Source organism: Elephas maximus, chromosome 17, assembly GCF_024166365.1.
Source record: "Elephas maximus indicus isolate mEleMax1 chromosome 17, mEleMax1 primary haplotype, whole genome shotgun sequence".
Classification (NCBI taxonomy): domain Eukaryota; kingdom Metazoa; phylum Chordata; class Mammalia; order Proboscidea; family Elephantidae; genus Elephas; species Elephas maximus.
Window position 1 is genome coordinate 29,354,525 of NC_064835.1, and position 16,134 is coordinate 29,370,658.

Here is a 16,134-nt window from a genome sequence, read left to right on the forward strand (position 1 = left end):
CATTGGTCTCCATCTAAATGTTTATGCTTCTTGAAACTGGCATGCCAAGTGGTATTTTAAATGAATATCTCTATGCAGATTAAGATGTCGTTGTTAGGTGCCATGGAGTCGCTTCTGACTCACAGCCAACGCTGTGTACCTCCTCACAATTGGTGCTGTGTTTGAGCCCATTGTTGCAGCCACTGTGTCAGTCCATCTTGTTTAAATATGTATGCTTTTATATTAATAGTTTATTTTATAGGGTGTCTGTCACTTTGTTGTACTGTGGTGGCTTTTGTGTTACTGTGATGCTGGAAGCTATGCCACTGGTATTTCAAATACCAGCAGTGTTATCCATGGTGGACAGGTTTCAGCAGGGCTTCCAGACTAAGATGGACTAGGAAGAAAGGCCTGGAGTTCTACTGCCCAAAATTAAGCAATAGAAACCCTATAGATTACAAAAGAATTTTGTCCAGTGTAGTGCTGGGAGATGAATGCCCTAGGCTGGAAGGCACTCAAAAAACACAGTGGCCACAGTAATGGATTTGAGCATACCAACGACGGTGAAGATGGTGCAGGACCGGGTAACATTTCATTCTGTTGTACGAGGGGTTGTGATTCAGTAGCAGCAAATGCCATAAGCAGTGTTTAGCTCCCCTTCCAGGAAGTGAGACATGGAATTCCTTCTGGCTCCTTTCCTCCTGTTCTGAGAAGTCTCCCAAGGACTGCCTCTTGTTTGTCTTCATTTCTTTGGGTCCTTTCCATTCAGGAAGTTCCAGGGCATCTTTGAGGCCTATTCCTTTGTAGGACTTGTGTAAATAGGCTTGGTCACACAGGGGTATGATGTGGTATTTCAGCTCTTTCTGTGGGAGAACTTCCTCAGCCATGAAAGTTGACGAGGTGGTAGAAATAACCCTGGCCTTTCCAGACTGATAGGAAGTCTGAGAATTAGAAACTGGGCTTCCATCCAGTAGCTCTGAGCCAATAATGAAGTTTAAAGCTTTCAGAGAACTGGATACTGGCCTTGGTGGGGTGGGGGTGGTTTGATACACAGAATAGCTTTGTTTCCCAGGGAGTCGTGGTCTTTCCAGGTCATTTCGGGACTTATGGTGGAAGTGTAGCTTGTCCTTACTCAGCCTGCCCCAGAATGGGTGCTGGCAGGTGGCCTTTACCATCCGCTGTTTTCACTCACACTCTAGGATAAAAGTGGTTTGAGTTGGCACTGTACGATGAGACATTTGGAGTGCCAAGAATGTGTATTTAAACCTCATGTTTGCTGCTTGTTAGCTCTGTGACCTTGGGCAAGTCTTCTGGCTTCTTTAAGCCTCACACCCTCATCTGTAAAATGGTGACACTTGGTAAAATCGAATCGCGAGGATTAAATAAGACTACAAACGTAAAGCAATTATTTCAGGAAATTCTTAGTCATCTACGGGGTCTTTTTGTTTAACACCAGTTCCTCTGCATCTCTGAGCCTTCCTGAGAAGTGAGTAGGGCTGGAGACAACGGAGGGATGCATGGAGCTCAGGCCAGGATACTCTCAACACCACAGTGCTTGCTCTGGAGCTCCCAGGTCATCCTAAGGTTTCCCTCTGTGTTCTTCCCTCCCACCAAGACCTTGTTTGTCACTCCGACCCCTTCTTCACCAAGTCTGTGCTACAGCTGTATATTGGAGCGAGCTTAGGACGTGGGCACCGCGTAGCCTAAGCTTTGATTGCAGCTGACCCGGTGGTTCCTGCTCAGCCTTTCAGTCCACATCCTGCCCCTGGGAGTGCTCGGATCACAGTGGGGAGAAGGGTGCATTCCGCTCTACAGGAGAACAGATTTCTTTTCTGCCCTTCTGGTTCTTATATGCCATAATCTTGGGTTCCAGGAAAGAATGGGTACCTCCACCCTCTTATGAGAGACAAGCATGTGTGGGAGTGGGGTGGGGGAGGTTGTAGTGAGGTGATGGGTGGGACTAGGAGGTAGATCTTTCTCCCATCTCCAAGGTGGGGAAAAACAGGAGAAATCAACAGGCAAATCCTCTCAAGGCATCTTGTCCTTATTCTGGCACACCATGGCATTTTGCATATGGCCTTGGGTCCTTTTTCCCTGTTAAAAAAAAAACCAAACCCGTTGCTGTTGAATTGATTTCAACTATGGTGACCCCATGTGTTACAGAGTAGATCTGCTCCATAAGGTTTTCTTGGCTGTAGTCTTTACAGGAGCAGATTACTGGGCCTTTCTTCTGTGGTGCCGCTGGGTGGGTTCGAACCGGTCCCCTTTAGGTTAGTTGACCAGAAATCAGTTGTGCCACCCACCACGGGCTTTTCTGAAAAGGGAACGCATATATGGGAAGAAGGCAAGCTTGTCAAGACTCGCCTCGAAAAGCCAGAGGTCAGTATCCTGGCCAGAAGCATGCTGTGGACTTTGGATGTACTCTTAACATTTCTCATTAGTTTCTACACCCTCATCTTGGGGCCTGGCAAGGAAGATGCCTAGAGAACTCGGGAATTTTGAAGCAGTAGGAAATATGGTGGGAGCACAAAACTGCTCTGAGTTGGAGGGGCTATAAAGGCTATGCTTAGAGGCTGTGGGTTGGGGCCCATCCAAGGAATTGATGTATGGAAAGAAGCAGCATGAGATTCTTGTGATGGAAGGTTCCTGTGATGGGTAAGGGCTGCCAAGGAAGGTTGGAGGACGGGGCTCTAAAGCTTATGAGGACCTTCCAGCCTTAGGAACAATTTGGATTCCAAATCTCCATTTGAATCCTGTCCTCTGAATTAACACTTCTATTTGCCCCTGTTTATCCATCCATTGGAAACCCTGGTGGTGTAGTGGTTAAGTGCTATAGTTGCTAACCAAAAGGTCGGCAGTTCAAATCCACCAGGTGCTTCTTGGAAATTCTATGGGGCAGTTCTACTCTGTCCTGTCGGGTTGCTGTGAGTCGGAATTGACTCGGTGGCAACGAGTTTGGTTTGTTTGTTTTTATCCATCCATTTGGAGCTCTGGTGGTAGAGTGGTTAAGAGCTTGGTAGTTTGAATCTACCACCTGCTCCTTGGAAACCCTATGGGGGCAGTTCTACTGTGTCCTATAAGGTCTCTATGAGTCAGAATCTATTCGAAGGCAACAGGCTGGTTGTTGGTTATCCATCCGTTCTGTCATCACTATGTCAAGTTTCCCACCCAAGGAAATCATTTTAAAAACATTACTTGAATCTCATCTTAAAGTGCTAGGGTGCTTGGTGGTCTTGGCTCTTTCAACGGATCCTCCTCCCCTGAATACCTAATGGAGGGAGCTTCCTCTGCAGAATATGCTGGGAGAGAAGGCCTAGAATGACCCCTCTGATGCCCAGTGTGACTCCTATACCCATTAGCTGTATTTGGCATCAGTTAGGTGGTTGGTTAGCCCTGTTTTTGCACATCCTCTGAGTCGAGCACATCCACACAGGGCAGGACTCTGTATGTAGCCCCTACTGGCACAACGGAGCTATCAACGCCTTTCCTCTTATAGGAAAGTTGAATCACAAAAGGCATAGAACCTTGGGTTCCCGAAGCTTACTTTGAGCTCTTGGGTTCTGCCCCTGGCTCTGCAGGAACCAAAGGACCGGATGGATTTGTTGGAGTCCTGGTCCTAACATCTATTCTCAGATGGTGAGCAGGAGGGGTGAGGTGTGGGTGTAATTTCCCTCTTGCTGCTGGAGTCTTACTCAAGACAAGACAGACCATTGTTCTTTGTGTCAAGCTTTGCCCCCTGAGATTCATCAGCCGAGCTGAGTCTCATCACCTTAAAGACCTGACCCTCTTTCCCCTTGTTATGGATCGAACTGTGTCCCCCAAATTTTGTGTTGTAAATCCTAACCTCTATGCCCACGGTTATAATCCCATTTGGGAACGCGTTGCCTTTGTTACGTTAACGAGAAGAATTAGTGTAGGATGTATCTTGAGTCAGTCTCTTTTGAGATATAAAAGAGATTAAAAAACAAGCCAGAAATCAGAGATGGGGGAAGAGAGATGCCAAGCCACAAGAAGATCACCTAGGAGCAGAAGCTCAAAAAGACTAGGATCTTCCTCCAAAGCCGACAAAGAGAGAAAGCCTTCCCCTAGAGCCGGCAGCCTGAATTTGGACTTCTAGCCTTCTAAACTGTGAGAAAATAAATTTGTTTGTTAAAGCCGCCCACTTGTGGTATTGTACAGCAGCGCTAATGACTAAGACACGCCCCCCCTCACTCTACAACCCTGCACCTGCCAGCAAAAACTCTGTCCAGTGACTGTTTAACAAACCCTGGCCAGAGGAGCTCTCACACTTCTTATATTAACTCCGCTTGTGCCGTGGGTCAGGAGGGGAGTCCACAAAGCAGGGGTGGGTGGGAGCTCTGGATCACACAGCGCAGGAGGGGCGCGGTGCGCAAAGCGTTCACCAAGTACTCAGCCTGGCCCTCCTTCCCCCCCACCCCCCGCCCCAGTGCACCACCTCAGAGTTCAGAGGCATCAAGTCCAAAGACGGAACTGCAAGGGTATAGACACACAACACCAAACAAATTGGGGGCGGGCTGCTGGCCAGGGTGGTGAGAGACGTTTCTTTGGCCAAGGCCGTTTCTGGCTCTCAGCCTCCAGGTAGGGGCTCTGGGCAGCGCGGGAGCCGGGATCGCTGGGGCAGCTCAGTGTTGGGAAGAACTTCACCCCGCCCCCTTCTTCCGGGGCCTTCTAGGGGCACCGACACAGGGGTGGGGCTTATGGGCAGAAAGGGGAGAGAGAGCCCACGGGGAGATCGGAGAGTGGACGGCAGTTTCATTAAAGCGAAGTTTAGAGCTGCCAAGAGGTTGCGTGGGAGGAGCGGTAGAGGGGCCTCTGGCAAGGGGCTGAAGGGTGGCCGTCCACCCGAGCACAACACCCCCTGCCGCCTCCTCCGCCCAATTGCCCTCAGGTGCACGGTAGCTGGGCCGGGTTGTGCTTGATCAGAGCTTCGAAGGAGGGTGCTGGAGAGGCACTCGGAGGCTGTCCCGGGGTGGGCTCTGCAAAGTGCCCAACCCCGTGTGCCAGCTCTTCTCCTCCTGCCCTCCCCCGGCCTCGCCCGGCCTCCAACCCTCAGACGTGAGTCTGCATCCGCCGCTGCAGGGGCCGGCTGGGGTCGGAGTTCTGGGACGAGGACTGGGAGTGGTGGGAGGAGGAGGCTGAGGCCTTGCTGGCCTTGTCGAACTGCACGTAGCCGTCCTGCTTGCCGCTGCTGCTGACGCTGCTGTCGCACTGCGTGTCCAGGAAGGAGCTGCTGTCACTGAGGGAGGCCCTCTGGAACTCTCGCTCGCAGAGCTCGATGGACGAGCTGCCCATGCCCAGCACGAACCTCTGCCCGTAGTCGTAGAGGCGGCTCTGGCCGCTCAGGGTGCTGTAGATATTGGTGAAGGACATGCCCGTGGGCACCCGCTGCTTGCCCGCAGGGCGCAGGTCCGGCTGGCCGCTGGACAGCGAGATGGTGGGGGTTGAGTGATGCTCTTTGAAGGTGTTGACGCTGTAGTAGCCGTTGGTGGGATCCTGGGAGGGGCGAGAGCAGGAGGCGCATTACTGGGCATTGAACCCAGGGGGTAGCTGGAGCTGAGCCAGTTCCTGTCTGTCGCTCCAAGGGATGGGGACGACGGGAGGATAGGAGCCAGCGGGAAGGAGTGGAATAGGGCTGCAAGGCTCCTCAGCAGGAGACAGCCGGGGCATTAGCATGGTGGGGAACTAGAAGATAGGGCTAAGGCCCTGAAGGGAGAGCAGCAGACAGCCGGGGGTGCCTATGGGCATGTTTTGTTATGTCAGGGCAGTGCAAGGTGATTGGAAAATTAGATTTCAATGGTTTGGTTTTGTCCAGAACATGGACACTTCATTTGGAAATTAATGTGAGGAGGCTGTGGGAGCGGAGAATTATGGGAACCCAACCTTAGTACTCTCAGTTGGGGTAGAGAGAGCAGGGGCCAGTGTCCCACCTTGGGCGCTTGCCCCTTAGGTGGCGCTACCCTTTCTCTTCTGTTACTTGCCCTCACTATTTGAGCTCTGTATGGACTTGGGGCTCGGGCAGGCAGAGCTGAGGCCATACTCCACAGCTGTCCTGTCTCCTCAAGGTCTGCTCTTACCTTCAGGTTCTGGAACTCCTTCTCTTCTTCTTTGAGAACCTCCAGCTGCTTCAGCACAGAGTCTTGTTGGAATTCACCCCGGTCCATCTGCAACCCAAAAGTGGCTGCTGAGTGGATGGCAGAAGGCCTAAACTTCCATTTCCCCCAATGTTGGGGAAATGAATACAAAATAGTGCCATGTTGCTTCGCCCTCACCGCTACCCGTCCCTGTGTGGACCACGGGAAGCAGGTAAAGGAGTCAGGATAAAATTCCGGATCTCCTCTTTGTGGCTGAACCCCCATCCTAAGAGATACAGAGGCAAGGGGGCAGGTCTCCAAGGCCGCACTTTCTTTCCTTGGACTAGGGTGCCCCCACCAGAGGGCTCACTTTGCTGATGCAATCTGATATATTGAGTATTTATTGAATTGCAGGCCAGGCATTGTGCTAAGGGCCAGGGTTATCAGGTTAAGATACATCTGTGCTCATCAGAGAGATGGACCTTTAATTACAGGACAGCATTTATCCATTGCACACAGGTGGGGCTCCTGGCAGGGCAGTGCATTATCCAGGGCTAGGGTTTAAAGAAGGCCTTAAGAAGGAACCACAATGAGTAATGACATGTGCGATGCCAGCAACGTGGGACACACAACAATGACTTAGATGTACTAAAAAGCTATCTTCTTTACTGGATGCCCATCAGCCCAGAGGCAAGGATCACTTCTTGTTTATCTTTGGGTCCCTGCTACACCTAGCACCATGCTTTGCATGTTATGGTCATGAGTCAAAATGCTTTTTGAATGGAGTCACATTTAATTGTTTTGTTCTTTGATTTGCCAGTGCCTAACACAGTGCCGAGAAGCCCTGGTGGTGCAGTGGTTAAGCTCTTAGCTGTTAACCAAAAGATTGGTGGTTTGAACCTACCAGTGTTTTGCGGTAGAAAGATGTGGTGGTCTGCTTCCGTAAAGATTACAGCCTTGGAAACCCTATGGGGTCAGGTCCACCTTGTCTTACAGGGTCTCCATGAGTCAGAATTGACTCGAGGGCAATGGGTTTGGTTGGTTTTAACACAGGGCCTGAGATAAAGCTATAAATGTTATGTTTATATTGAATGAATGACTGAAGTAGCATAGCTCTGAATTACTGAAAATTAAAATAATAATTAGACATGAGATGAAAAACAAAGAATACCCTGCACACAGTGGGTGTATTAATTACTCTGCATAACCACGGTGATGCTTATCCTGTGACACAAGCTTCCCATTTATCACTTCTGCTAATTACATGATCTGTGCCAGGCTCCCACCTCCTCCCTGAGCTGAGCTGTTTCTTCTCCCTTGCAACCCGCCTCCCTGGTCTCTTTTCTGAGTTCCATGGAATCAGCCAGAGTGCTTCCATTCTGTTACTTCCACACTAATACTGCTTCCTCATTTTCCTGTAAATACTTGGGCTTTCCCAGCAGATTCAACTTCTCAGCTGACTCTCCTTGACCACACACAGAGGGCCAGAGGGCGGGGAGTGAAGGAAGTGGGGGAAATGGAGGAGCCCTTGGCAAGTCCCTTCTGCTGGAGTTATCCCCATAGTTCCTCACTGGCCCCTGAGCAATTCCAGCTCTTTTCTGAGGGTTTGGATGGGGTGATGTGGAGACCAGTTGCAGCCAAGTGACCAACTCGTGACGTGTCAGAGTAGAACTGTGCCCCACAGGGTTTCCAAAGGCTGACTTTTTGGAAGTAGATTGCCAGGCCTTTCTTCTGAGGCGAAAGTTTAGCAGCCGAGCATGTTAACTGCATCACCCAGGGACACCGGTCTGAGATAGTCAGGGGCAACCCGTATGTCCCAAGAGGAGGGAATTTGAAGCCCCACTCGATCGGAAGGGCAGCCTGAGTACCTCCATGTCAGACTGGATGAAGCTCGTCCGCAGAGACGGTCATTTCTTCTTAGGTCTAGGGGGTGGCTTCCTCTTTTGTCAAATTAAACACTCTACTATGTATCAGGCACCATGTTAGGCCTGGGGAAAACAGACGTTGAGTAGACTCAGGGACGTTACCTTTGTCCTTGAGGAGCTGTGGGATAGCAGGGGAGGCTGATTTGTACAGAGCAATGCCCTAGAGGGAGGAACATGCAAAGTGTCTGAGAGAGCAGAAAGCACAGAACTCAGCCAGGAGTGGAGGACAAGCATGGAACGTTTGGGAGGAGGTGACCGTTGAGCTGACTCTTACAGGAGAATGCAAAATCCCACAGACAAAGTCAGCAGGCAGAGGGAACAGCCTTCGCAAAGCCGCGAAGGCCAGGAATCACACGTTCTTTGGTGTGGTTGGGGCGCAGGAGGTTTTGGCAGGAAGATGAAGCTGGGAAGAAAGGTGGGCAGACACCTCCCGATGAAGGGCCTTGATGACATGCTAGGCAATTTGGACTTTATCCAGCAGGACCTGTGTGGGGAGGGGCCCTGAGGCTTTAAAGGAGGAGAGTAAGATGGTCGAGCTTTCATTTCAGAAAGACTTTGTGTTGGACTCTGGAGGGGGGATTGAGTAAAGCAGGAAAAGTCTAGAATGGTGAGACCCGTTAGGAGGTGGCTGTAATAGTCCAGATGAGCGATGGTGAAACCTGAACTGAGGAAGTGACAGTGGAGTGGAGGTGGCCACAGGTGTGAGAAATGTCATGAAGTATTGACAGGACCTGGGTATCAGTTGGATACCCACAGTAGCAGAGGAAAAAGTCAGTTCAATTCAATAAACCTTTGAGAGCATCTACTGGGGTCTGTGTAAGGCCATAGGGACACAGGGATGAACAAGTCAGCAGACGCATGGAAGTGGCTCACCATCTAGTGAAGACAGGTCATTTCAGAGCCATACAAATAGCTAACATTTATTGAGCACGTCCAGCATCATTGAGCACTTCCAGCTATGATTCTAGAAGCTATGCCAACGGTATTTCACATTCCAGCAGGGTCACCCGTGGTGGACAGGTTTCAGTAAAGCTTTCAGACTAAAGCAGATAAGGAAGAAAGTCCTGGCAATCTACTTCAGAAAATTAGCCGATGGAAACCTTATGGATCACAACAAAACATTGTCCAATATAGTGTTGGAAGATGAGCCCCTGAGATTGGAAGGCACTCAGGATACACAGTGGCTGCAATAATGGACTCCATCCAGCATACCAACGATCGTGATAGCGGTATGGGCTGGGCAACGTTTTGTTCTGTTGTACACGGGGTCACCATGAATTGGAGCTGACTGTACAGCAAGGAACAAAATCGAGCACTTGCTGTGTGCCAAAGTGTTCTAAGCTCTTCACAGGCAGGAACTCATGTAATCCTCACCATAGCCGTGTGTATTATTACTTTCATCCCCATTTCACAGATGAGGGCACTGAGGCACAAGGAAGCCTGCACAAATCCAGTGTATTACAGCCATGACATAGTATGTACTAGAGGCTTTCTAGTCTCCTCTTGTTTTCTTTCTAGGTTTCTGCTGGGACAGTTGGGTGGATTAGAGTCCAGTAATGGGGGTCATCACCATCTGTCTGTCATTTTGTCGTGATGTGGTGGCTTGCATGTTGCTATGTTGCTGGAAGCTATACCACTGGTATTTCAAGTACCAGCAGGGTCACCCGTGGTGGACAGGTTTCAATGGAGCTTCCAGACTAAGACAAACTAGGAAGAAAATCCTGGTGATCTTTTGAAAAATTAGCCAATGACAACCTAATGGATCACAACAGAACATTGTATGACGCTCTTGCTTCGGACATGTCATCAGGAAGCATCCGTCCCTGGAGGAGGACAGAATGTTTGGTGAAGTCGAGGGCCAACGAGGGTGTGGGAGACCCTCGGTGAGGTGGATTAGCACAGTGGCCGCAATGATGGACTCCAGCATGCTAGTGATCGTAAGGATGACACAGGACCGGGCAACATTTTGTTCCGTTGTACGTGCCAGCTCCGCAGCAGCTAAGAGCAACAACGATGGGGATCAAGAAGAGGAGGAGCAGGTTCCGGGTTGCTGGAGAAGTTATGAGCTTGCTTTGGAGGTACAATCCAGTGCCTGCAAAGGGATCTATGCTTTTTACAGATGTTCTTGGGGGAGGGAGTAACATGTGCTGAATATAAAATCTGTGTATCTATGTGTGTAGGATGTATGTTACACAACAACACGTTGCAGCAATTTATACATAGGTCTTCTCTCCCTACTGAATACTCAGGGTCTTTGGAGGCTGGTACTGCATCTTAGATGCTTGAGTCCCCTGGAACACCAAGCACAATATGGCGGGCACACAGTAAATATTCATTGACTGAGGGTATGTGCCTGGTCTATTATGAAGGGGGCTGCCCATCTTGACTGATGCTCTGGTTTTCGAGGCATCTTGGGCACCTAGGAAGCCTTTTCCCAGGACGTTCAGGGAACTGGGCTCACCGGGTGGGGACGAGGGATACAACAGCATTCTTACCATCAGTTGTTTGATGGTGGGGTGCTCTTCAGCTTCCCGACCAGAGGTAGGCTCCTTATGGACAATCTCCACACGGATATCATTTTTGGCTGACACAACACCTTTTAGATCTGGATGTAACATAGGAAAGTGTAGATGATAGACTCAGTTCTCACCTCAGGCATTAAGGTCTGAGACATCAAGCCCCCTACTTCCGCCCCATCTCTCAAAGTTCACCCCCAGCCCCTGAGCTCAGCAGCTTCACCCTGCCCCCCACTGACAAAATGTCTATACAGATATTCTGTGTGCTGTTTGGGCTGCAGAGGAAGCTGACTGCGTCACTGTGTGGCACCATGTCACCTGCACCTCCGGCCTTTCACTGCCCTTCCCGTGTCCTCATTCAAATTTGTCCACTTTGAGGTCTTTTTCATTCTACTAAATCCTCACCTCCTAGTGTTCTTCGATGGTTATCAGGGATGTGAGGGGGAGAGAGGAAGAATCACTTACTAGACAGTAAAATCAAACCCACTGCCATTGAGTCACTTCCAACTCATAGCGACCCTATAGGACAGAACTGCCCCAAGAGGTTTCTAAAGAGTGGGTGGTAGATTTGAACTGCCGACCTTCTGGTTAGCAGCCAAGCTCTTAACCACTGTGCCATCAGGGATAGTAGACAAGTGTTAATTCTAGTGAAGGGAAAGGCAATACACAGTATGGGGGAAGTCAGCACCACGTGCCAAGGTAAATGAAGACACTGAGAGGTACACCAGAATGATGGACAACTGTGATAAATGCTATCACATACACAGTTCTGTGACAACAGTAGTAACAACCAAAAGTTTGTCAGTGGTTACATAGGTGGATATATAGTATGCTGTACAGGTGTGGAGAGCGTATGGAAGTACGGCACGTGCATATATAGGTGTAGTTGTGGCATTTGTATATACATATTTTTATGTGTTGCGTATATATTCATACAGATAGTAGAACACATAAGGGACACAGTTATGGAAACTTCCCAGACATATCCAAATACCTTGTGGGTTTGAAGGCTCAGGACTATAGTCTTGTGGACATCTAAGGTAATTGGCAGAACATAGTTCATAAAGATAATGTTCTACATCCTAGTTTGATAAGTAGCGTCTGGGGTTTTAAAAGCTTGTGAGTGGCCATCTAAGATACAACTACTGGTCTCATCCTGTCTGGAGCAAAGGAGAGTGAAGGAAACCAAAGACTCAAGGAAGCAATGAGTCCTGGGCCACCACATGAACCACAGCCTCCTCTAGCCTGAGACCGGAAGAACTAGATGGTACCCGGCTACCACCACCAACTATTCTGACCAGGAACATGATAGAAGGTCCCAGTTAGAATGGTATAAAAATGTAGAACAAAACTCAAATTCATAGAAAAAGACCAGACTTACTGGGCTAATAGGGACTGGAGGAACCCCTGAGACTGTCACCCTAAGACACCCTTTTAATCTGGAACTGAAGCCACTCCTGGAGGTTACCTTTCAGCCAAATAATAGATTGGCCTATAAAATAAACCACAACACTCGTGAGGAATGTGCTTTTTAGAACAATCAACTATATGAGATCAAAAGCAAAGATGAGAAGGCAAGGAGGGGCAGGGAAGCTGGATGGATGGAAATGGAGAAGGCAGTGTGGAAATGGGGAGAGTGCTGACACATCACAGGGATAGCAACCAATGTCACGGAAAAATTTGTGTATGAACTGTTGAATGGGAAACTAATTTGCTGTGTAAACTTTCACCTAAAACAAATAAAATGTCTTAAAAAAAAAAAAGCACAAAGGGAAAAAAGAAAACATCCTCACTTCCTTCTAGAAGACCTCTCTGACCTACCCTACCAGTACCTGATCTCTCAGTTAATAGGATCACAGATCTTAGAAAGGGCCATGAAGTTACATGGTCAATGCCATGGATTGAATTGTGTCTACCAAAAATGTATGTCAACTTGGCTAAGCCATGATTCCCAGTATTGTGTGGTTGTCCTCCATTTTGTCATCTGATGTGATTACTCTGTGTGTTCTAAACTCTAACCTCTATGATGCTAACGAGCAGGATTGGAGGCAGTTATGCTAATGAGGCAGGACACAATCTACAGTATTAGATTATATCTTGAGTCAATCTCTTTAGAGATACAAAGGAGAGAAGCTAGCACGGAGGAGTGGAACCTCCCACCACCAAGAAAGAGCTGGGAGTAGAGCAGATCCTTTGGACCTGGGGTCCCTGTGCTGAGAAACTCCTAGACCAGGTGAAGATTGATGACAGGGACCTTCCCCCAGAGCTGATAGAGAGGGAAAGCCTTCCCCTGGAGCTGGTGCCCTGAATTCAGACTTCCAGCCTCCTGGACTGTGAGAGAATAAACTTCCATTTGTTAAAGGCATCCACGTGTGGCATTTCTGTTGTGGCAGCACTAGATAGCTAAGACAGTCAGTTTCCCACCCAAAGAGGAACCTTCTCTAAAATATTCCTGACCTGTGGAAGTCTAGCTTCCAGGATGGAGATTTACTACTTCTAGAGGAAGCAGTTTGCTGTTGAATAGCTCTGCTAGCTAAAATATGTCCCTCTATAATTTTCACTGAGAGGGCAGTGAGGGAGATCAAGGGAGCCAAGGCTGCTTAGCGTGGAGTGGAGAAAACAGAAGGGGACACAACAGCTTTCCTCCCAGATGTGAAGGCTGCCAAGTGCTAGCAGAGTAGGCTTATTCTGATGATTCATTTTGTGTGTTAAGCTCCAGAATTTTAGAACAGGAAGGGGTCATAAAAGCCACACCATGTATAAATGAAAAAACTGAGGCTTGGCTTGCCCAAGGTCACGAGGTAAACAGGTGGGACAAGAAGACTGCATCTCCGTTGTCTGTACCTCCACCCTTCCAAGCCATTCACTCTTATAGATATCTGTCTATCGCACATAACTTCGAAGCTATGCCCGGTATGGGAATTCCGGGACACACGCTTCTTCAAGACAGCACACACACCAGAATTTCATTGCTAATGACTAAAGGCCTCTAAGTCTGGGCAAAGCAATTCCTTGAATGCTTTCTTTCCTTGCATAGGTGACCTGCTTTTCTGGTTGAACTAGCAACTCTCGAAGGGCAAGAATCAAACCACCTCTTCCCCTCCCCGCCCCGCCCTCAATTTCAATACAGTTTCAGGTTGAGAGTGCTATATATGTTCAGCCCAAAGGGCTACTGACTGCCCTGTCTGATGACATTCCTTTTGGTCCAGTTCCACATCAGTTAAGTGCCCATTTGTGTGCCAGATGCCACGCAAGTCACTGCCAGTCAAAAGATGAATAAGACCCGTCCCTGTCCCAGGAGCTCATTGCATTGTTAGGGCACCTGGCATTGCGCTCCTGCTTACTTGCTCTCCGGGGCAGTCTAAGCCTGGCCTTTTTCTCTGTCCCCCTCCCTGAGATCCCGGGTCTCCCTCCCGTACTTCTCTGGGAGCGGGCACAGCAGAAGGCCATGATGGTTGCCATGAGGACGAGGAAGGCCACGCCAGCTCCTACGGCCACCCCGATGATGACGGCCATCGGCACAGACTCTGTGGGAGAGAAGCAGGCATAGCTGATGAGGGGCTGGCAGATGGGCTCAGTACCGCCCAGAACCTTGCCCAGTCCCCTTGGGGTAGCTCCTGCCAAGTTGGGGCCAGACCTCTGCCAGGTGGGCCCCTCCTGGGAAATGGCTTGGTGGGCCCTGGGTGAGCGCAGGCGGAATCCGACAGGGGTCAGCTCCAGCTGAGCTGTAAAGAAGGGGTGGGGACACGGGGGTGGAGGAGAGGGCAGGGAGACACGGGGAGAGGGGCAGACACTGGACGGATAGGCGGTGGTGGAAGGAGAGGGAGGCAAGCCAACAAGAGAGGGGAGGGCTGGGCCAGGGGGCAGGAGATGAGGCAAGGAGATGTGGTTCTCTTTGGTATTCTGCAAGAAATATTGTTCCGTGCGGTGATTGGTGAGTCATAAGTGCCGGCTTTGCTTTGAAGAATGACTATGGCCACTGCCCTGGGGTGTCCAGTTTGTTCTTTCCTCCTCTTCCCTTTCCCAGGAGCACAGAGACTAGACATGGAGAACCAGCTTTTAGAGCTGAGGCAGCTTCCCCTCAGGGCTTGCTGGGCAACAGGGGTTGTAGCTCCCAGATGCCCAAGTCTTGGGGGTCAGGGGACCCTGGCAGCGGCACTGGGCAGGGCAGTGGGGTTACAGCTCCCCAGCACCCCTTCTTTAAGGAGAAATTCCTCTTTTCTTTGACTCACCCTGTCCTCTTCTTTCTCCTCCTAGGCCAGCCCTCTGAGCACTCTGTCTACCCTTCCCATGAGAGAGGACCCTGAACTCCAGGCAGGCAACTCCAATCCCTGCTGAGCTTCTGTGGTCTTCTCCTGCCCTCGGAGAGTTGGGATGGAGATGGGCAGGGTGGTGATGGCTGGGGGTTCTTTTTCTGACAGCCCTGGCCCTCTGTGGTTGCATATGGGGTCTGAGGACATGCCTTGGGGGTGTGCCCTGAATACTCCATCAGGACAGACTCACAGAATGCTGGAGCAGGAGACCTTAGGCACCACTGAGTGTAAGCCTACCATTTTACAGACAAAGACACTGAGGTCCAGAGAAGGGTCAAGGATGCACAGCCACAGCAGAGCCAGGACCAAATCCAGATCTCCTTTCTACCGCTCCCACCATTTGCCCTGCCCCTACTCCGTCTACTATGTCACATGGCGTCCTTCAAACCTCATGCTCTGTACAACACTCGAGTAAAGAGCAAGGAGCTGGAACCAGGCTGCTGGGCTGTTAGACCTGGACTCCATCATTTCTTTGCTAAGTGACCTTGAGCAAGTCACTTTACCTGCTTATCTGTAAAATGGGGATGGTCACAGTGTCCACTTCATAAGGTTTAGGGGAGTGAATGCTGGTTAAGGCCTTGGAACAGAGCCTGGCACTTAGCCCTATTCAAGTGTTTGCTACTGTTATTGTATGGGAAGTGGGGACTGTAGGAACTGAAGAGAGATCTTTTTAAAGAACTGAGCCCGCCATTCTACCATCAGTGTGAGTGACCTTGTGGGACGGTTAGGTATTTGCTCTGGGGCTGTGGGTTAACCTCTTATTGTCATTTTCTCTAAAGACAGGAAGAAAACCTCCAACCCTGGCCCCTGGAGATGCTCCGGAGAGAGTTGGAACCTCCCAGTAGGCCATATGAGTGGCTGCGCTAGTGTATTTCTTTTCTGCCCAAGGATTGCATATTAACTCATTAGTTACCAACCTACTGATGGCTGAGACCACTGTGGGATGACGGGGGAGGGGACAAAGAGGAAGTGGGATCAGGACACACTCCAGGATTGAAAATGGAAGGTGTTTGGGTCAGTCTCAGCAGTCCGGACTGAGAAAATGGACTTGACCTCCACGCAGTTGGGCTTCTTCTGACAAATAGACAATTCTGCCTCCAGATTTTAAGGAAAACTGCTATGGGAGCTCGTTGGCTCCAGACTTTGACTTTTATTAGTGGGGGTTTGATCCAGTTTGTCCCTGGAGTCCTAGTAAGTTTCCTTAGAAAAGCTCTGGTCTTGTTTTAGCTGAACTCAGAGCCAAAAGGTGACCTTGGAAGGTTCCTAGCCTCTTCGGGACTCAGTGCCTTATCTATAAAACGAGAGCGTG

At 49.7% G+C, this 16,134-nt stretch overlaps 1 protein-coding gene across 1 annotated transcript in view; it reads right to left on the minus strand.

Annotated features, from left to right (window-relative positions):
• Positions 1 to 4,441: 4,441 nt before the first annotated feature.
• Positions 4,442 to 16,134, minus strand: part of KIRREL3 (kirre like nephrin family adhesion molecule 3) — a 173,328-nt gene continuing 161,635 nt past the window's right edge. The window contains exons 14-17 of the mRNA XM_049857550.1: positions 13,932 to 14,039; positions 10,492 to 10,601; positions 6,075 to 6,161; positions 4,442 to 5,493 (exon numbers count right to left, since the gene is read on the minus strand). Of these exons, the coding sequence (XP_049713507.1) occupies positions 5,050 to 5,493; positions 6,075 to 6,161; positions 10,492 to 10,601; positions 13,932 to 14,039 (749 nt within the window). The 3' untranslated portion in view covers positions 4,442 to 5,049. The remainder of the gene's footprint in view (positions 5,494 to 6,074; positions 6,162 to 10,491; positions 10,602 to 13,931; positions 14,040 to 16,134) is intronic.